The sequence below is a fragment of the Xenopus tropicalis genome, chromosome 6 (assembly GCF_000004195.4).
Source record: "Xenopus tropicalis strain Nigerian chromosome 6, UCB_Xtro_10.0, whole genome shotgun sequence".
NCBI lineage: Eukaryota > Metazoa > Chordata > Amphibia > Anura > Pipidae > Xenopus > Xenopus tropicalis.
The window spans coordinates 51,489,431-51,511,545 of NC_030682.2; the positions used below are offsets into that span (position 1 = coordinate 51,489,431).

The 22,115-nt window shown below is 40.6% G+C and overlaps 1 protein-coding gene across 5 annotated transcripts; it reads right to left on the reverse strand.

The window, feature by feature from the left end:
- Positions 1-2,820: 2,820 nt before the first annotated feature.
- eaf1 (ELL associated factor 1) lies at positions 2,821-14,316 on the reverse strand. 5 transcript variants are annotated; one of them, XM_012964963.3, is made up of 7 exons: positions 13,898-14,303; positions 13,521-13,643; positions 12,615-12,709; positions 9,468-9,604; positions 8,241-8,407; positions 6,265-6,495; positions 2,821-5,646 (listed from the first exon to the last, which is right to left on the reverse strand). In XM_012964963.3, exons 2-7 carry the CDS (start codon positions 13,624-13,626, stop codon positions 5,600-5,602), a joined length of 783 nt encoding a protein of 260 aa, XP_012820417.1. In that variant the 5' UTR covers positions 13,627-13,643; positions 13,898-14,303; the 3' UTR covers positions 2,821-5,599.
- Between the last annotated feature and the right edge of the window lie 7,799 nt (positions 14,317-22,115).

Genomic DNA, 22,115 nt, shown 5'->3' on the forward strand with positions numbered 1-22,115 from the left:
CATACACACACCAAATATCGTACAAAACTAGGTTTCGTACAATATTATCGGTGCCTGTATGGCTGGCTTAAGTTTCCTGCAACTAAGATTGCAGCTCTCACAATCCTCTAGGATTAACAGATAGATCTGAGTAGGAGCAAAATAACAGAAGTATGCAAGGCCTTGCATTGATTGGAATTGTGGCTTGGGGAAAGCTTACTACTGCTCCATTGTATCTGTAGTCATACAGATAGTCATTTAACTATTTACAGTCTAAAAGACAGAGATATTACTTTTACATTTACAAATCATTTTAAAATCATTATAAAACTGTTTCACTTGCAAACAGCATTCTAAAGTATGTCAGTAATAAAAATATGCAGTGTGAGGCTTGTTAAAAGAAGAGAGATATTTTGGTTACAAGAGACTGTAAGAGACTTACAGGTTCTTCGATCCACCCCATTACTGGTGCTAGAGGGTGGTGCTGTTCTGCTATGATAGCAGGCATTGAAGGGGGACAGAATGGGGATTGTGTGGCACTGGAGGTGGGGTGCAGGGGTCCCTGGTTGTTCCTCGATATTTAGGGCAAGGTCACATGTAGCATAGATCCGCTGCTCTTAGCCCTGTGTTTTTCTGTCAGGCTGAGACAACCAGATCTGCTTCCCTACACTGCTGCACTGAAAACTACAGTATCTGCCTCAGTGCTGGCACACACAGCAGAGCAGAGCGTAGGTCTGCCCAAAAATGCCTGCTTTTATGGTTTACAGGCAGACCGACGCTAGCCATCCATCCAGTAGCATTGCATGCAGATCAGACTGTGTGTGATTCTGTACTAGAGATAAGGACTAGTGACATGTTATAAAGGTACCAGATATGTACGTATTGCAGACTAAATTGAAGGGTTTATAAGTCAGTACTAGTATATGTGCCCTCTAAATTTTCAATGAGGTTAATTAGGTTAATGAATACAGAACAATTTTGCAGACCTTGTTTGATTTCTCGTCACCTAACTGGTATAGCTGTTGCGCTCTTGTGACCCAGGGTCAGGCTCAGCTATATCTGTCTCACAGAACAGAAAGAGCAGGATGCATCCTACATGGCAGATGATATCAGGTGACCAGAATATCAATCAGCAAAAGCTGAATAGAATCCTAGATGGCAAATGGAACCTGAACTGCTTCAGCATTAGCTCTGCAGGAATGCAGCTTTCATTAAACCAGAGCCAGTGAGACACTGAAAACATTAGACACTACAGTTTCTAGCTGTTGTACAATTACAGCAAACAACTCCCTACTGTCTGTCAGTGTAAACACATCATGTCATAAGTGTGTACAAAATGCAGGATGCATGAATTAATTACATCATGTCCACGTTAAAATTACACAGGCCCATCTGTACAATATCTGACCAATCACCCTGCTGGCTCCTTTTCGGCACTTTCTTTTAGCCAACCATTGAAAATTTCTGTCAGGTCTAATAACCCTTGAATATGACCACGACTGGCCGTTGTCAGGCTGTATCGTCAAAAAAGGTCAAACTGCTTGACTAAATCTGTTCAGCTTTATTGAGATCAGTTTTCTTTTCCCTGTGCTTATCTATTGATCCCTTTAGTGGTTAAAGGAAATGTAAACCTAATAAAAATATATGGCAAATATATACACACGCATAATTGTTCAGAGCTCTCTTACAAGTATTTTTTTTATTTCCCTTTTCTGCCATATTGTTTCAAAGGTATTAAGTGGTTTCTGAACTAATATAATGAATTTTGTAACATCAGCACCACCTGCTGATAAATTTTCTGACTGCACAGTCGGGAAGAACATGTTCAGAAGGAAAACAAAGAACTGTTCTGATGTTGCTCTGCTCAGGAAAGAGATAAGAAACCTTAGATAACCTCTCTTTATTTGTTCCTGAGCAATTTTGCATGAAATTGGTTTATATTCACTTTAAGACCCTATTTATTGAACTAAAGCAGAAAAAGAAGATATACTGCCTGTTAAGGTTGAAAACATGGGGGGGGGGAATACAAAGGGGCACATTTACTAACCCACGAATGGGCCGAATGCGTCCGATTGCGTTTTTTTCGTAATGATCGGTAATTTTGTGATTTTTTCGTATTTTTTGCGATTTTTTCGGCGTCTTTACGATTTTTGCGTGGGCTGGGACTGATGTAGATGTGTGTCATTATACTCTACCCAGGCTAATCAATCAGATTTTTCACATGATTGTGAACATTACACTTGATAAAGGGTATTGACTCGAAACATGTTGTGTTACCACTACCCACAATAAATGGTTTGCAGTAAATCTGCTGAAGCTTTTTTCTCCTACTTTTTGGATTTTTAAAAGTATACAGATACTCTGCCATGGAAAGCCATTTGTTGGCAGCCTCCCCGAACAAAAAAATCCTCTAGGCTGTATTTAAACAAATCCAAAAAAGCAGGTTCCACATCAGGAACCTATAAAAATTAAACAAGATCAATACTTTATTAAATCTATGTTTTCAGGTTCTTGCGGTGCAGGCATCCTCAAACTATGCGGCCCGCGGCCCAAATACGCCCCCCTCCAAGGTAATTTACCTGGCCCCCACTATGATCTGACGCGAGGATGCAGTGGGGAACCGGAGGGAGCAGGAGGACGCAGCGGGGAGCGGGCCATAGTATGAGGACACAGGGGGGAGGAATTTATTCCGCCCCCCCCAACAGTCTGAGGGACCATGAACTGGCCTACTGCTTAAAAAGTTTGGAGGACCCCTGAATTAAACTTTATGTTTAGAGCAGGGTAGCGACATAGAAAATGTGAACTAGAATACTGTCTCAATAAACAATGAAAAGGCAAATACAAAATGCACTATTACTTTATTTTGAAGATAAAATATATATACAAAAGCCTTACATAAAATAAAATATAAATGTTCATGTAAGAATGTAAAATTTTAGCCAATAATTAAATGTATTATTATTATTACCAAAATACATGAAGGCATATAATCTTATGCCAAACTCACAAATAAAATGTAAGCTTCTTAAAACCAGCATAAATAATGAAATTAGTATAACTTCAGTACAGAGATACACACACACATGTTGGGACACGAGTTAAGCTACAAGTTGGCCAAGACATCAGTGGGAAATTGCCTTCAGTTTGCAACATTTTCTAATCATACTTCTTTGCCAAAAGGGAATGCAGTTCCAATTATATAAGGCAAAGTGTTGCAATAAAAAAAAAGGTTCTAGCCACAAACTCATGTGGGTACTCTGGTAGACAGATTTGAGACTGGATCACAGAAAGTCTACCAAAACAGAAAATGAAAAAAAGGACTGTCCTTGTTATAGCTCATCAGCTGATTTATTTCATATGAGATCCCATAATTTAACATGTGGGCCTACAGACTAGATCATCCCAAAAGACCCTTATCACTAGCATGGGATAAAACATAGCTTAAAAATAATATATCATGGTGGGGAAAAAAAAAAAAGAGGAACAAGGAAATAAAACAGAGGAAAGGATAAAAGGAATGGGTAACGTTATTGCATCATATTTTACACTGCAGAGATTGTTAATGATTCACATCACTCCCTGCCCAAGCAGAAGCTTACACTCTGATTTAACTATTTACATTCACTCAATAAACACAGACAAACTAACCTGCCTGTGTCAGTGATGTAATTACTGGAATGCGGGAAAAAAACAGAGGTAAAGCATACAGACAGGGAAGGACATACAGACTTACTGGCAGATGGCACCTTGGTTTGAAATTAACTCATAAAAATGATGGTATGTGTGAAATGAGTGAAACAAAAAGAAGGAAATGCAAGACCCTAATATCAGAGTCAATTATGCACAAATTAAAATGTTGTATGGAAAACAATTGGCCTAGCGCAAATGCTCACCTTTAACCCAGCAGTGTGAACCAGGAACAAGGCACATTGGCATGGGAGCCCTGTACTTTACACTTCTCATTGCCCAGGCTTTAAGTACAGGGTTACTGTTGTGCATTGCACACCCTAAATAGCATGCAATTAAGGGGTGCCTGCCTGCATGTTGCCCCAAATATACGGAGCACAACTTCTGCATCATCAGCACGTTTTACACCTCTGCCACTAAGCGTATACCTAGGGACACGCATACAATTTTGCACAATTATGCTGAGAAACTGCATTGGGAAAAACATGGTGAACTACACCATAAAGAGCACTTTACATTGCGAACATGTATAATTCACAACAGTTCCTGCACCAGTGGAGCTTACAATCTAAGTCCTTATTACATTCATACATACTAGGTACATTATCGAGAGCTAATTTACATCCCTGTATCTTTTTGGATGTAAATATGTGTGCATACATAAGAGAAGCACAATAATTGCTGTAATCTAAATCTATGCAATTTATCTGCTAGGTAACCAGTGATCCTTCAAATGAACTACAGTTCTATACTTCACAGCTAAACTCCATTTAGAAGTCCTGGGAGCTGTAGTTCCACATTTGTAGGTCTGCCTTGTTATCGTTCTGTAGCTGAAGGTGATAGTTGACTGTACTAATGCCAGTCAGTGATTACTGTGTGCCTTTGTGCTGGTACATGACATGGACAGATCAGAGTACACTCTCAGCTGCCATTTTTCATCACTATTTCTGATGCTTACAGCATGCTATGAGAATGTAACTGCAGGCTATGTCTATTCACTAATATTAATAAATTATTGGGAGAAAAACCAGCATGAGGTCTACTTATATCTCTGATGGCTAGAAGTCACTGGAGGTCATTTATAAAATTTGTGCAGCACATTTTTATTTTTGCAAATGGTTGTTTTGTGCATGTTTTTCCCTAAATGCTAAAATTTTGCACTGCTGTGCCTGGCTTTTTTTTTTTTTTGCGAATTGCAGTTAAATGCGTTGTGTGCACAAACATTCACAAATGAGATTGTGGCTTGTATGAGCATGTCCTTTTTTGTGTTTATTGAGCTCAAATATAGCTCCGATTTTAACTTTAGGAATACAAATTCGCAATTTGTGAAATCAGTTTAGCAAATATTTCTTCCGCTACCAAAGTTGTGGCGTAACTTGGAAGCAGAGTGTGCACATAAATACTCAATTTGCAAATATGCCATATTTAAAAAGCTTTTAAAAGGACATTTGCACTGTGAATAAAAATTTGCAATTATGTTTGCACATTAAATGCACCTGCCTTGTCCAGCTTTATAAATATAAATATGGGTGTGGCAAAAATGTTCACTGTGCGAATAATTCTGTGCTGCGCAAACTTCATAAATGACCCCAATGGGTAATGGCACACATACCACACTGATGCCAGTACCAAAGTGCCAATACTAATCTCAGATTACTTACTACTGCAAATAAGTAACAATTAAACCCTTTGGAGATCTAAGTTTGCAGGTAACAGCTATACATATATGTCCTGCATTATGAGAAAATTTGAAAAAGGAGCAAATAATCTCTCACTCTCCAGTCCATGAACTGCATCTCCAAGCATCCTAGTAACACCCTATCCAAACTTCACAGCCGCTGTGTCATTTTAGCCCCTGGCTTGTTTGGTGCTTTTGTGCATTTATATACATACATAATATTACATGTATACATAATGAATGGAGATATGTCCTTTAGTCGTCACTGTCACTTCCCGATTCACTTAACTGAAGGTCATTTCCTGGAGAAGAAAAAAACAGGTATAAAAAGTCAGTTAATGCATTTTAATCTCTATTTTAGCAAATGATAACAATAAACAGATCAGAGAAAATTAGCTGTTACACTATTGTATTTTTTGCAAAGTAGTGTTCATAAATACATGCCAGGATGGCCTCAGGTTCATGATACAATGATAACATCATCAGAGTTAGTGAGGCAAAGCACTTTTCTGTTGGAGTAAAGCTCTAACCCAGAGCACAAGGCTTTGTTATAGGTCTTGCTTCTTGTATAGGTAACATTATCTTTGTCTTCTATTGCGGATACCTTGTAGCTACAATTAATAGTCAAACATTTGCTATGAGTACTTGTCCAGTATTCCATTTACCAGCATTAAAGGAGTTTTGCAACCCTCTGAAGCAGCATACTATGTGTATTTTCTTAGCACTTCTTTCACAGGAGAGGAAGAGTGCCCTTGGGACTGTTTAAAATGAGCAAAATGTCAATGATGAATGATTCTATTTAACTACAAAACCTTTATGATAGAAACATACATCTTTATGGTTGAAAGGTTATTTTGAAAAGGTTTTCCTGGAAACACAACCATATACAACATGAACTGAACTCAGCATGTAATACTCACTGAGTGTGTTCATTAGCTGATTTGTTCCTTGTGGCCTACTGCTGCCATTAGAAACAGGTATCCTGCTGTTATATTGTTGAGGTGGCAGCTGTTGAGATGGAGATTCTTGTGTCTCTTCTTCTCCAGCGCTGCTAGAGCTGTCATCGTCACTCCCAGAGGAGCTCCCAGATTCAGAAGAACTGCTGCCGCTGCTGCTCATCTGCTCTATAATCTCTACCTCTGCCCTCAGTTCTATGGGAAGATGCACAGGCTCATGTTCAGTACAGTTCATGCACCACATTTTCTCATAACCACTGCATGATTTTTAGAGCTGATTTTTAGAGCCTCTGGTTATGCCAGTGGCAGGGAAACTTTAACAAATGGGAAAAGATGAGCACCTAGAGAGAGGAGAAGGCTTCTGTTTGCTCTTTCATCTTCTATAGTATTACATGAGGAAATTGCCCATGTGGTATCCCATGTAGAGGTTGTTTGTGCTTGTTGGCAAGCACTGCATACGAACTATGGAGATCTATGGGCTGTCTTCAGCTTTGGGGTCAGGGAAGAAATTATAATAATAACAAAGTATAAACCACATTTGGAAAAGAATGTTGGATGTTCCATTTAATCAGATTACTCCTTACTACAAATGGATATACTAGCAGTAAGTCCTACAGTAGAACTCCAGTTTTACATTTTTCAGGGGACCACAAAAAATTGAGTTAAAATTCAAGAAAATGTAAAATCAGGGAAAAACATTATGCATTATATACTGGTGGGAGGGGCTGAGGGAGCCCACTAATGGGATCCAAAAATCTGTGTTACTCATAAGAACAATTTCCCAACCAGATGTCAAAAAGGCAATCTATAATTTTCTCTTTAAGGGTTAAAAATACCAGGGAAATCTCTACCACTTAATTAAAATGTAGAAGCTGCTCTGCTGGGTGGTGAAACTCTTTATAGATTACACAACAAGTTCAGGTGCTGTTCCCTAGATCCTGTATATCATGACCTGGACGAATGAAAACCTTATAGACATTAATGAGTGATTCTAGATAATCTCAGCTGTGTTCCTTGGCCATAAAGGAGACCAGAGCCACCATCAGAGGGACCAACAGGAATCACATAGGTCCCCAGTTGGTTGCAAAAGGGTTGGGGCTTCATATGGTATGGGCAGGAATCAGTAGGATCAGGGGTGGGATAAAGAGGGCCGGAGGCCCGGTTATTTTGGGGATATGGAACCCCATGGCCCATTACCACAACCCTAATAGGGATATGTATCTTATATAGTGTGATATTAACTTAAAGGTTAAGTAAACTTTACATTTTATTTTTGCAATTTATATAATTTATTTTTTCCAGTTTACAGCTATTTTAGGTATTCAACTCCCAATAAAAGGAATTTTGTAACCGTACAGTTTCTGTAACTGTACAGTCAAATAGACACACCTTCAAAAGGAAAACAGAAGTTTTTTTTCTCAGTTTACGTCACTTCCTAAATAGCTCTGAAACGAAAATGTAAATTGCAAAAGTGTTTAGAAACTTTTGTTTTAAGGTTTATTTACCCTTTAATGTTGCATTAGATTTTAATAATTCCAAAAGAAAATAAGAGTAAATGTTTTTCATAACTTCATTTTTTCCCTATAGCATTGTATTCCAGTATAACTGCTATGTTAAAAAATAGGTACACAAATGCCCCCTGATTCGGGAGTTCTGGCGAGAAGTCTTAATAAATATAAAACACAATCTATCTCTCCTCAATATCCTCTCCCCTAGTTTGTGCCTTCTGCATGCCTACTTAAAGTGAAGTATACAATCACAACAGATGTGTGGAAAAATATTTATCAAAGGGTGGTTTATTAAACATATTTATCATGGCATTAGAATGGATTTGGGTGAATCACAGTGTGCCTAAAATGTCTAAACTTTTTGTTTGAGAATATTGACAGGTATGTGTACAGGGACAAAGTAAAATTGACAAGACTAGTGGTTCCACTCACCTCTTTTAATGTCATCAAGCTGTGGTTCAGGAGAAGGATGATCTTTTAATGGAGATGTTTTAGGCCCAGCAGCTACTTTGGAAGGTGCCTTAAACTGAGATGTTGGTTGTGAAGCACGGGCAGACTGCTGTTCTATACGAGCTTGGATCTTACTGCTGCCCTCAGCTCTGAAAAGTAAAAGAAAGCATTTGTGTCCATTTTCCTACCAATAAGGATAGCATACATATCCTATTTTGTGACAATTATTTCTGTACAGGTATGGTATCTACTATCTGGAATATGTGGGACCTGGAGTTTTCCACATAATGAGTCTTTCTGTACTCTGGATCATCATACCTTATACAAAAAAAAACAAAAAAACACAACATTTAAACATTATATTAACCCGAGAGTCAGGCATGTTTGGCTCAACTAACTGCCCCTCCGGAGTGTTGTGGGTTGATGGCGGGCCCGACATTCTTCCAGCCCAGTCCTGTCCCAAACAGTTCAATGGACTCTTTTAACAGATCTTTTTCCCTTATCACTTACTTTGTCCCCTTTCTGCCTCCCCTGTTTTTTATAATTATTTATGCTTTTCAGCAAAAGCTTGTTTCATGTATGATTCTAATGCATGTCCAGTAGATGTACTATAAGGGGCATACAATGCATCCAATAGCCCCTGGCAAAGTTACACACACCAGAGCTGAGCAGGCCCTTACAATATTACAGGAAAACCTAATTTTCTGCTTGATAATTTGCAACAACCCCTAAGCTTAACTTGGTTCAGTATATAAACTATAGCCCTATTCCTTTTTAGGTTTTAGTTCTCCTTTAAGGAGTTAAAAATCCTGTGCACATTAGGGTAGGTATGGGATCAGTTAGCTGATCCAGAAGGCTCAAAATTCTGGATAAAAGGTCCCATACTTGTATAATGTAAAAAACTAGAATTCAGGGAAAACACTGAGTATAGCTTCTATTTATGAGGAATACAGTAGCCCCATATCTGTAAAACCCTATGTCCAAACATTCTGCAGAACAGATCCCATCCCTTAAATAGCCCTGCTGTCTCTTAAGCTATACCCATATTAACTTTGCTTTCTGTTTGGTGGTCATTAACTTAACACTTTACTAATTTAAATACTGCAATCAAAGAAAACCTTTGGTGGTTTTTCTTTTATGCTACACTACCAGAGCTGAAAACAATAATGCCTCAGAATAATTCTGGTGAGTGCCTTAAATTAGCTATACCTGGTTTTCTTTACTTGAATGCTGCTGCTCAGTTTTTCCAGCACATATTCCCCTGTGTCGTGGTTAATGATCAGCACACAATCCTTTTGGTAAGGCCGTTTGTTTCCTTTAAATACCGTCATGGGAGGTGTTGAACCCTGATTGTACAGAAGACAAAGGCCTTAATTAGAACTTTTTTCTGTAGAATAAATTTAGTTTAATTCAGTTGAGGCACATAACAGTATTTTGTGTAATTAGTAACCAAGAAGTTAATATAAAAACCTTAAACAGAGAGAGCTATGGTAAAAGCATAATTTGAGTTGTGATACATTGCTGTAAATGTGTACAGTTTTGTACAGTTACTATGCTTTATAACTGTATAGGTAAAGGACAAGGAAAGGCTAAGTCACTTGGGGGTGCCTAACATTTTGGCACCCCCAAGTGACTTTGCCTTTCCTTCTTCTTTAAATATTTATGGGTTTATATAAAGAAACTTAGGAAGTTTGCTAGAACAAAGCAAACTTTTTGTTAATGCAGCTGGGCAAACTTTTTGAAGTACAGGTATGGGATCCCTTATCTGGAAACCCATTATCCAGAAAGTTCTGAATTACAGAAAGGCCATCTCCCATAGACTCCATTATAATCAAATCATTTTAATTTTTAAAAATGATTTCCTTTTTTTCTGTAATAATATAACAGTACCTTGTACTTGGCTCCAGGTAATATATAATTAATCCTTACTGGAGGCAAAACAATCCTATTGGGTTTATTCAATATTTAAATGATTTTTAATAGACTAAAGTTATGGAGATCCAAATTACAGAAAGATCTCTTATCTGGAAAACCCCCAGGTCCCGCACATTCTGGATAACAGGTCCCATACCTGTATTTGTAATACTGCACACAGCATTTTTTATGTACAATAATTGCCCTGTACAGCAAGGTTTTTTCAGATCACAGGAGTCTGAATAGTTACTCAAAATGTACAACGTAGGGATTAAAGTTAGGACAAACTACACTGACTGACTTTCAATGGGATATACAAATGGGATATATATATGAGTTTTGTCCAAGCAAAACCTAGCCTACCTGCTAGTTGATTGTTTGTATAGTGCTCAGAAGGGATGTGGCAAGCTATAGTAAATAATAAAATCTCTATACCCACTAATTGAAAATCATTTTACTAATTTTATAATTACAGAGCTGTCCCTAATAATCAAAACTCTGGTGACAACATATTGCACTGGGACTGATGGCAGAACTATATAACCTATGACTTGTTCAAAAACTATAGTGCTTCTTTATATCATCATGTGCAGTGAGCAAGTAATTTTGTGCACAACTGCCAATTTTTTCCTAGAATACAGCATTTTTCCCCAGAATTCCAATATCATTGCTTACATAAACAGGCGGACCTCTTGATGCAATTGTGCTGAACCTACTGCCATTGCATCCAAAGGGGAAACAACTGTGCATGCATTCGGCCACAAATTGGGCACCCTGGAGCCACTGCATGGTCCGGAGGTGCCGGTGGCTCCAGGGTCCCCGTGTCAATAGGCACAGCAGCATAGGCGGAGGGTGACTTTTTTTGTTTGGGGAGGCTAAAGATGGGCCATACATAGACTGATTTAAAGCTAATGTGAGAAGTAGTGGATTTTCTTCTGGTTGGCAGATATTGATGGCAGATATTCAGGCCCTGGCACTATAACACTGGCACTGAAACACAACATTGGTTTGTTTCACAGCTATGCAGTCTCATGACGGCTTCACTGTAACTAACGAGAAATGAACAAAACACTAACAAAAGTAAGAGAAAAAGTAAGTGCAAAAAACAACAACAAATATATTAAAGCACAATGAGCTTTTTCAGGGGGAAAGAGTTAATTTAGGACTGGAGTAGGGGGGTTAGGAAAATTACAGATGCCAGATGACAAAAAACTATTTCATTTCAGCTATTGATTCAGCCTTTAGAAGATATAAAGTATAGTACCTGTGGAATGAAGAATTGGTGAGGTTCTTAGGTAAAGTTACAGCCTGCAGATTCATCTAAACAGTCTTCATTTCTGCAGTGCCTACATCTGTACCTTGATTGGTCAATGTTACTGTCTGTCAAGAGAGCTGTGCTCTGATTGGAGAAGCCACAAGAAGATCCAATCAGAGCACAGCTGATTACAACAGAACCAGAGCTTGCAGGAAGGAGGAATGCAAGAAGATTTCCCCAATGTTCCAGAGCAGTGCAGAAACTGATTGATTTTTTTTTCTATTTTAAAGGTGCAGAGCAGGTTTGGGGAGACTTAGCCTCCCCTAGCCTTATTGAAAATCCGCCTATGCACAGCAGTGCACGATTTGTTACTGAAGGCAGGATGGACTGAGCGGCACTGAGCACAACTATAGGGAGCAGCAAGAAGTGCATTTAAGTACCTTAAATGAAAGTGGCTTTACCCTCAACTGACTGTGGGAAAAAGTGCAAGTTGCCTGCTGTACTTGCGGATATAAATGAACCTTTATTTGTAATCACTGTGCTCATCACCTACTTTTTACATGAATGACACCAATGTTTCTAGCCATCTACTGATGACCATGGTGAGGGACAGATGTAGACAGAATACAGTGAGAGGCATATTTAATATAGTGTGTGAGCCAATATTACTGGGGATGTTGCCCATAGTAACCAATCACAAATTAGATCTGAACACCTAAAAGTTAGAAAACAAAGATCTAATTGGTTGCTAACATGTAGTTGTCTGTTCAAATCTAATTGCTAATTGGTTGCTATGGGCAACATCACCGGTGATGTTGGCTTACATACTAATAAATATACCCCTTAATGTATACTGTTGGATAAATGTTAAGACTTTTTTACAGGACTGATCTGGGCATGGAGGCCTGCATCATGCTTGGCATTAATAGTTTTGAATTGTCAGCACACCAATTACTGATGCTCCAATAGTGATGGCTGTTCTAAGAGCTGTAGTTAAATGAATACATGCCTCATATCCCTGACTGCTACATGATTTCATATTAGGTAGCTTCCACAATAAGCAACCAATCTCCTCATACCGAAAAAGAATGTTCCATGCATACCATATGCACTTATTCTGTACAGTCTAACTGAAAGTTTCACACCACATGTTTTCAGATGCTTTTTCAGTGTACGACAGGACTTACAGGAATATGTGGCAAGGTTATTGTTACTTCATCTCCTTTGCCAACCTGAAGTTCCCCCTCACAAGAAGTGTCTATGGATGCTGGCTTGAAATCATCTAAAAAGAACATAAGGTATTTAATAGCGTTGAATATAAAGAAGATTAGTGAATAATGCCCTCATTTCCAGTCATGTGTAAAAGAAAACAAATTACCTACTAGAGTGTAATTCACATTTAGAACATTTGTATATCAGTATTACAGAAGAAAATCATGAAAAATACAGCCTATTTTTTTTCTTGCATGTAGGTTTGGTTTACTGTGAACACAAAACATGCACTATTGTCATTGTATTTAATGAACAGTAATAAACTTCAGCACCACGTAGCTGCCTGCGCAGTACTATGCTTGGCTGTTATAAGCCAGACTTTATCCAGTGACAACACACAGGATTTTCTTTGTGTGATTTTGCCTTAAAACCAGTTTTTCATCACAAAAAAAAAAAAATTTCAGTGCAGCCCCCTTCATCAAGTGAAATACAACAAAAAGATATATATTTCACCTGACAATAGGGTTGCCCTCAAAACTTATGTTATGATGTTATGTGATTAATAAACTTTGCAAGGCGATAGCCTGTATGGCTGCCCTTCATGTGCATTATTGGAACTGTAAACACGTGATATCTGTCATCAGTCCATAAAATTATAAAGATTTATGGGATTTGCACTTTGACAAATGTGCTTCTTTGCTTCTTTTCAAATATAACATATTTATCTGTTATTGAACCTACACACTGTAAGTTTAAGGGCAGCAAGACATAAAATTTAGAATAAAGGTCTCCCAATCATCTTTAACCCCTTTCCACAGACGTGAAGCCACAAATAAGCCCCGCCCCATACAGGTGTAGTTGTGTGATGTCATTGTACTCACAGCGCACTGTGTGGAAAGAAGAGCGGGGCCTCTTTTCGAAACTCTCACCGAGGCGAAGGATGTGCTCCTCTCGGTCCAGCGGCGGTGGGGGTGGAGTCCCGTTCATTGCTGAAATTCCAGCTACTACAAGAAATCTTAATTATGATTCTCAATAAAATAATTAAAGCTGGAATAGCCGTCCACAAGTATTTTAGTTAGCGCAGGTGCACGACACTAACCCGCAATGGGATTATCACACCAACCGTAGGGAATAGAACCTGTCACAAATTCCACACCCCACCTTCAAATATTTATAATAATAACCCAGCGCAGGTTATAAAAGCTCATGCTTAAAAGAACAGTCACCGCACCAAAAAGCCCACGGATATGTTATATACCACAGATCAAAATGAAGATCCGTAGCAGCACAGTGTTAAAGATGTGACGCTGTATCCATCTCTCCACGCCCCCTCCGCAATGTTGTGAATGTTATGTCTGCAAGTCTAAAAAGAGATACCAATGGTGCAGTAATGATAAATTATCCAGAGTCCACCACTATTATACTCAGGAAGAGTCATTCAAACAGCCTCTCTAAAGACATCGTTCTCAATAATTAAATACAGCTCCGTCACTTGCTCCGCCCTCTGCTGATTTACTGCACCCATTTCTCCAGTCTCCGAGCACTTCCTTACTACGGGTCGTCAGTAAGGTCAACCTTCTTCTGATCTTGCTCATGTAAAAACCTGCCAAATTCTAAAAAAGAGATGCAAGCTTCAAGCGTGACAATCTAATCTTAGCTTCTGCTGGACCTCCTTTCCTTTTTTTGTTTACTGCTGAGTTTCCTATTACATGCTGGGTAATGTAGTTCCTTTAGCTGTTTGTTACTATTCATAGTTACATAGTTAGTTACATAGTTACATAGGGTTGAAAAAAGACCATTGTCCATCAAGTTCAACCCATCCGAGTAAACCCAGCACACAACCTATACTAACCAATCTATACACTCACATACATAAACTATATATATACAACCAGTAATACTAACTGTAGATATTAGTATCACAATAGCCTTGGATATTCTGCTTGTTCAAAAACTCATCCAGGCCCCTCTTAAAGGCATTAACAGAGTCTGCCATTACCACATCACTAGGAAGGGCATTCCACAGCCTCACTGCCCTCACCGTGAAAAACCACCTACGCTGCTTCAAATGGAAGCTCTGTTCCTCTAATCTATAGGGGTGACCTCTGGTGCGCTGATTGTTTTTATGGGAAAAAAGAACATCCCCCAACTGCCTATAATCCCCTCTAATGTACTTGTACAGAGTAATCATGTCCCCTCGCAAGCGCCTCTTTTCCAGAGAAAACAACCCCAACCTCGACAGTCTAACCTCATAGCTTAAATCTTCCATCCCCTTTACCAGTTTAGTTGCACGTCTCTGCACTCTCTCCAGCTCATTAATATCCTTCTTAAGGACTGGAGCCCAAAACTGCACTGCATACTCAAGGTGAGGCCTTACCAGGGACCTATAAAGCGGCAAAAATATGTTCTCATCCCTTGAGTCAATGCCCTTTTTTATACAAGACAGCACTTTATTTGCTGTAGTAGCCACAGAATGACACTGCCTGGAATTAGACAACTTGTGATCTACAAAAACCCCTAGATCCTTCTCCATTAAGGATGCCCCCAACACACTACCATTCAGTAGATAGTTTGCGTTTATATTATTCCTACCAAAGTGCATAACTTTGCACTTGTCAACATTGAACCTCATTTTCCAGTTTGCTGCCCAGTTTTCCAATTTTGTCAAATCGCTCTGCAAAGCGGCAGCATCCTGCATGGAACTTATAGTTTTGCACAATTTAGTGTCATCAGCAAAAATAGAAACAGTACTCTCTATGCCCACCTCCAGGTCATTAATAAACAAGTTAAAAAGCAAAGGACCAAGGACTGACCCCTGCGGTACTCCACTAACCACACTGGCCCAATTAGAAAATGTTCCATTTACCACCACTCTTTGTACTCTATCCTTCAGCCAGTTTTCTATCCAATTACAAATATTATGTTCTAGGCCAATATTCCTCAATTTGATCATTAACCTTCTGTGCGGTACTGTATCAAACGCTTTAGCAAAATCTAAGTAGATGACATCAACTGCCATTCCAGCATCAAGGTTCCTGCTCACCTCCTCATAAAAGGCAACTAAATTAGTCTGGCAAGATCTGTTACGCATAAAACCATGCTGGCACAAACTAATAGTATTGTGAACTGCAATGTATTCAACTATCCTATCCCTTATTACCCCTTCCAGAAGCTTTCCTACTACTGATGTCAGACTAACAGGCCTATAGTTTTCAGGCTGAGAACGAGATCCCTTTTTAAATAACGGCACCACATTAGCAATCCGCCAGTCTCTCGGCACCATGCCAAACCTCAACGAATCCTGAAAAATTATGTGAAGAGGCTTGGCAATCACAGCGCTCAGCTCATTTAATACCCTGGGATGAATCCCATCCGGTCCTGGACCTTTGTTTACCTTTACATGTTCAAGTCTCTTTTGAATTTCCTCCTGAGTGACCCATGCGCCAGTAGCTAAATTACTAGCACTGGGTATATTAAAAGGGAAGCCTTCATTATCTGGCTCCTCAGATGTATAGACAGATGAAAAATAAGAGTTCAAAATTTCAGCTTTTTCCCCGTTCTCATCAACCAACGTACCTCCCCGTGATAATAAAGTTCCCACCCCTTCTTGCTTCATTTTTTTACTATTCACATAATTAAAAAATAATTTTGGATTCTTTTTACTCCTAGATGCAATATCCCTTTCCATCTCTATTTTAGCTTGCCTGATAGCTTTTTTGCATGCTTTATTTGCTTCCTTGTACCTGATGAAAGTTTCCGCTGTCCCAGCTAACTTGAATGCTTTAAAAGCACGTTTTTTATTACCAACCTCGACCTTAACTCTTTTATTCAGCCATAAGGGTTTTGCTTTGCGATGCCTCTCCTTGCTTACAAGGGGAATATACTGTTGTGTATACCTGCAAAGCAATGTTTTACAGATGTTCCATTTTCCTTCTGTGTCTAACCCCATGAAAAGCCTTTCCCAGTTGACACATTGCAGAGATGCCCTTAAACTGGCAAAGTCTGCACGTCTAAAATTGAGGGTTTTAGTTACTCCCTTATAGAGCTGTCTCTGTAGCATTATCTCAAAGGAGACCATGTTGTGATCACTGTTCCCCAAATGCTCACCCACACAAATGTTAGAGATAAGTTCAGTATTATTAGATATTACCAGGTCCAAAATAGACTCATTCCGAGTAGGTTCTTGAACCACCTGAAATAAAAAGTTGTCATTTAGCATATTTACAAACCTACTAGCTTTTTCTGACTTAGCCACCCCATTACTCCAGTCAATGTCCGGATAATTAAAGTCCCCCATAATAACAACTTGACCCAATTTTGAAGCCTCCTCCATTTGCAAAAGTAGCTGGGCCTCATCCCCCTCATCTATACGGGGTGGTTTATAGCATACACCAATGATCATTTTCTTTGTGACCTTCAGCCCTACTGAAATTTCTACCCAAAGAGATTCAACGTTTTCATTGGTAATGTCTTTATTACATGGCTTTAAATCTGACTTTACATAAAGACAAACCCCTCCACCCTTTTTAATCCCTCTGTCCCTCCTAAAAAGCGTATACCCATTTAAATTCACTGCCCAGTCGCATTTTTCATCCCACCAGGTCTCAGTGATACCAATTAAGTCATAATTTTCAATACATGCAATAGCCTGCAGCTCCCCTATTTTTCCCGACAAGCTACGCGCATTAGCCAGCATGCAGCGGAGATTACTACTTCTTCCTCTACAGCTTACATTAGCTAAAGGACAGTTAGAGCTAAGGTGAAAATTAGTCTGTTTCCCTTGTAACAATGGAAGCTCCTTATCTGATAAACTATATGCCCCCCTCACTCCTCCCCCACAACCCTTTACTGGTCCCACTGCCCCATCTACACTAGCTCTCCCATAAGAATCTAGCTTACCAACCCCCCCCTTGTCTAGTTTAAACACTCCTCCAGCCTCTTAACCATTCTCTCCCCTAGCACAGTAGACCCCCTTCCATTGAGGTGCAATCCGTCAGGGCTGTATAGATTGTACCCCAAAGAAAAGTCAGCCCAGTGCTCTAGGAACCCAAACCCTTCCTTCCTACACCAAGACTTTAGCCACGCATTTAGCTCCCTAAGCTCCCGCTGTCTCCCTAAACTAGCACGCGGCACCGGCAAAATTTCCGAAAAAATTACATTGGAGGACCTTTGCTTAATTTTAGAGCCTAGATCCCTGAACTCACTCTTTAAGGTCCCCTACCTACCGTTCATTTTGTCGTTAGTACCGATATGTACCAAGACAGCCGGGTCATGCCCAGCCCCTCCCAATAATGTGTCGACCCGATCAACCACATGCCGAACCCTGGCACCAGGAAGACAGCAAACTGTCCGGTTGAAGCGATCCGCTCGACAGATTACCCTGTCCACTTTCCTAATGATTGAATCCCCTATAACCACCATCTGTTTAGGCCTAGCTCTGCTCTCCTCCCCACCACTACTAGAGAAACTGGTCTCCCGGCTGTTAGAGAGATCAGCCTCATCTAGAACCGCCAGTCCAGAGTTCACACTCCCATCTTCTTCACACAATCTGGCAAATCTGTTGGGATGCGCAAACCCTGGAGCAGCCTCCCTTTTTCTTTTCCCCACACTCGATTTTCTAACTGTCACCCAGCTTACTGCCCTATCATCCTTTCCTTGCTCCCCTCCCCCCATACTATCTGACCCCGCTAGTTCTTGTTCAGTTAGCAAGAGACTTCTTTCAAGATTGTCAATAGAACGCAGTGTTGCAACTTGTTCCTCTAGTGCTCTAACGCGAGCCTCTAAAGTGGCAACTCGCTCACATCCACAACAGAGGTATGCACTTTGGAACTGTTGTTCCACAACTGCATACATGCGGCAGGCTGTGCACTGTGTCATACCTTCAATGTTGCTGCCACTCATTCTCCCAGTTACATTCTCCCAGTTTTATTCGTTAAATAAAACTACAATTCCCAGCATGCAGGGGAACCAGATGGTGCAGGTAACCAAAGCTGAAGTCTAGAATGGAATCTGTAGCTTGGTTGAGTGGAGAGTCGCCAAGCTGCAGTTGCAGGGCTTCAAGTAGGTTCTGCCTATGTTGCTGTCCAGCACCTGGATCCAGCAGTAGAGACGTTGCCGGTTTGGAGTGGGTTTTTGTCTTTGGGGTCCCAAAATCCCACAGGGTCCCTTGAAAAAATGAATGATGCTGAAAGCACATACCTCCCAACATTTGAAAAATGAAAAGAGGGACAAAAAGATTGGCGCGTGCAGTGCGGCAATTTTTTTGACCACACCCACTTTTGTGGCCACGCCCCAATTACCACACCCCATTTAAAAAAAATATTCCTTTTATATAGATGAAATGGCGGGATCAGACGCAAATGTGCTATTCCCTCATACTGTACTACCTAAGGAAAACAATATAGCAACTCCTACATTAAAATACAAATATAGAGAGAAGGCAGTCAGTTATAAGTGAGTTCTAACTATGTACCAGTTTTGCCCCCCCCATACACAGTAGCCCCTCATACACAGTACCCCCCATACACAGTAGCCCCCCATACACAGTAGCCCCCCCATACACAGTACCCCCATATACAGTAGCCCCCCATAAACAGTGCCCCCTATACACAGTAGCCCCCTCATACACAGTACCCCCATACACAGTAGTCCCCCATAAACAGTGCCCCCTATACACAGTAGCCCCCCCATACACAATACCCCCCATATACAGTAGCCCCCCATACACAGTACCCCCTATACACAGTACCCCCCCATACACAGTACCCCCCCATAAACAGTGTCCCCCATACACAGTAGCCCAACCATAAACAGTGCCCCCTATACATAGTAGCCCCCCCATACACAGTACCCCACAGGCGCTCTGCCTTCTTCTACGACTTCTCTCCTTATGCGGCGGTGCCAGGCCCTTTTATAAGGTTGCGCCCCGTGCGTAATGACGTCACGCGTACGCACGGTGCGCAACCTTATAAAAGGGCCTGCACGCTGTACAAGGAGCCGCATAACGAGCAACGCCGCAGTAGAAGCCAGAACGTCCGGCTCCAGCCAGCGCATCCTGCTGTGCTGGCTAGTTCCATGAATGTCTCGCAATACGGGACATTCATGGAACTATCCGGGACAGCGGGATGCACCATAAAAAGCGGGACTGTCCCGCGAAAAGCGGGACAGTTGGGGGGTATGAAAGCATCATGTATGTTATGCAATGGTATCAATATTTTTAAGATCTTTAGTTCTGCAGCTGTTGAAAACCTCACACACACTGGCAAGGCAACATTAAAAGCAGGTTGCGGCTGGTGCGGGTGAGCGGGTAAAAATCACTGGGGGTGCCAAATATTAAGCACCCCCAGTGACTTTAATCGCTTACCTTTTACCCCAGGCTGGTGCAGCCAGGGGTACATGCAAGCTCTTTCTTCTATCTTCTGAATCCCGGGGCCGGCGCATGTGCAGTAGAGTGTACAAGACGTCTTTTTTGTTTAAGTTCTGTTTTTTACTCTACTGCGCATGTGCAAGGGGCGAGAAGACAGAAGTGCGGTTTTATTCTAACAGGAGCACCAGTCTGGGATAAAAGGTAAGTGATTAAAGTCATTGAGGGGTACCTAACATTTTGGCACCCCAGTGATGTAGCCTTTCCTTCTCCTTTAACATGACTCCCTCCACACCAATGTTTTATTTTGTGGGATATGCCAAAAAACTCTAAACCTTGACTATCATGATATTTTGTGACTATGGGGCACATTTATCAATGTACAAATTAGTATGATTACAAAAAATTATTTTTTCTAATTTATAGAACTGTGCATATGTGCTACCAATTTTTCGTTAATTTCCGCAACTTTTTCGTGCCTTGCGCCAATTTGTGTGACAAAATCGTATTTGTCGCAACAAGTACGAAAGTTTCGTTACTGATTCAACCTTCGGTATCGTGACTTTCCTTTGGCCAGGTTGGAGCTGCAGAGCGCAATCCAGTCTTATGGTAGGCTTCCAAAATCATGCAGCGTTTATTTTGTTCTGATACAAACATTTCGGAACTTTTGGATCGTACGACTTGCAATTAACGCACGTCAGAAATTTTTGTATTTAATCCGAATTTTTTGCACTTGTACTTTTAATGATCCGAAATTCTGACTTTAATGAATCTGGCCCTATTTGTTCTTTATCTCATATGGTACAGTCTGCCCTATGTTATTACTTCTGCATCTTTTTAACATTTCCCCTTTATCCTGTCCATCTACCACATTCTTTGCTACTAAATTATTTTTTATCATCATATCCTTTCTCCCTAAACCAGGGGTGTCAAACTCAATAACATAAGGGGGCCGAAATCTAAAACACAGGCTAAAGGTCCCCATACACTTTAAGATCCGCTTGCTTGGCGATGTCGCCAAACAAGCGAATCTTCTCCCGATATCCCCACCTACAGGTGGGCGATATCGGGAGAATCCAGGCTAATTCGTGGCCCAAACGATCGAATTATAACGACGGGTATAGGCAAAGTCAGTTCGGGGGACGCATCAACGAGCCGATGCGGTCCCTGATCCGACTAGATTTTTAAACCTGCCCAATCGAGATCTGGCCGATTTGAGGCCCGATATCGGTCAGGCAGTCCCGTCAGTAGTGCCCATACACGGGGCGATTATATGCCAAATCGGTCTAAGGGACCGATATCGGCAGCTAGAATCGGCCCGTGTATGGGGACCTTAAGTCGCCGGCCAAATTTTTTCATTAAAATGCTGTACGGTCAGGCACAGTCACAGTGCAGTCTTATTTAACCAGCCTTGGGGTCGTCTTTGACCAGTCCCTCTCCTTCTCTAACCATATTAATAACAACCAAAACCTGCCGCATTTTCCTTCGCAATATAGCCAAGATAAGCCCCTTTCTTTCACAAGTAACAGCTAAAACACTAATCCATGCCCTTATCCTTTCCCGCTTAGATTACTGCAATCTCCTACTAACCGGCCTCCCAGACTCCCACCTCTCTCCCCTGCAATCAATCTTAAACTCTGCTGCCAGGATCCTCCTGCTCTCTCCTAAGAAGGAACCTGCTCAGCCTCGCTTAAGCTGTCTAGCATGGCTGCCTGCTAAGCAAAGGATAGCTTACAAAATCCTTCTGCTAACATTCAAACAGGGCTGTGGAGTCGGTAGATAAATTCTCTGACTCCTCAGTTTCTGATACTTCCGACTCCACAACTCCGACTCCTCTGTTTTTAATATGCTAATGTATTTTATACATTTATACAGTCAATGAAAAGCATGCTTTATGGTCACTCAACGTGTTCATTTATGCACTGCGTGCATTGGGCTTTATTTTTATAGCAGAGAAGTAATTAATTATGACTGTTTGTGAATTGGGACATTTAAACTTGCTTTATTTTTTTTTCCCATTTAAATTTAGTAGGAGTCGGAGTCGGTTCATTTTTTGCCGACTCCGACTCCAGGTACCCAAAATTGCCTCCGACTCCTCAACTCCGACTCCACA

Coding starts and splice junctions, on each gene's coding strand:
- eaf1 (XM_012964962.3), bottom strand. CDS start 13,626: ATGAACGGGACTCCACCCCCACCGCCGCTGGACCGAGAGGAGCACATC. Junction 9,605..12,614: donor TAACCTTGCCACATATTCCT/GTAAGTCCTGTC, acceptor CTGTACAATCAG/GGTTCAACACCTCCCATGAC. Junction 6,496..8,240: donor GCTTGATGACATTAAAAGAG/GTGAGTGGAACC, acceptor ATCTTCCCATAG/AACTGAGGGCAGAGGTAGAG.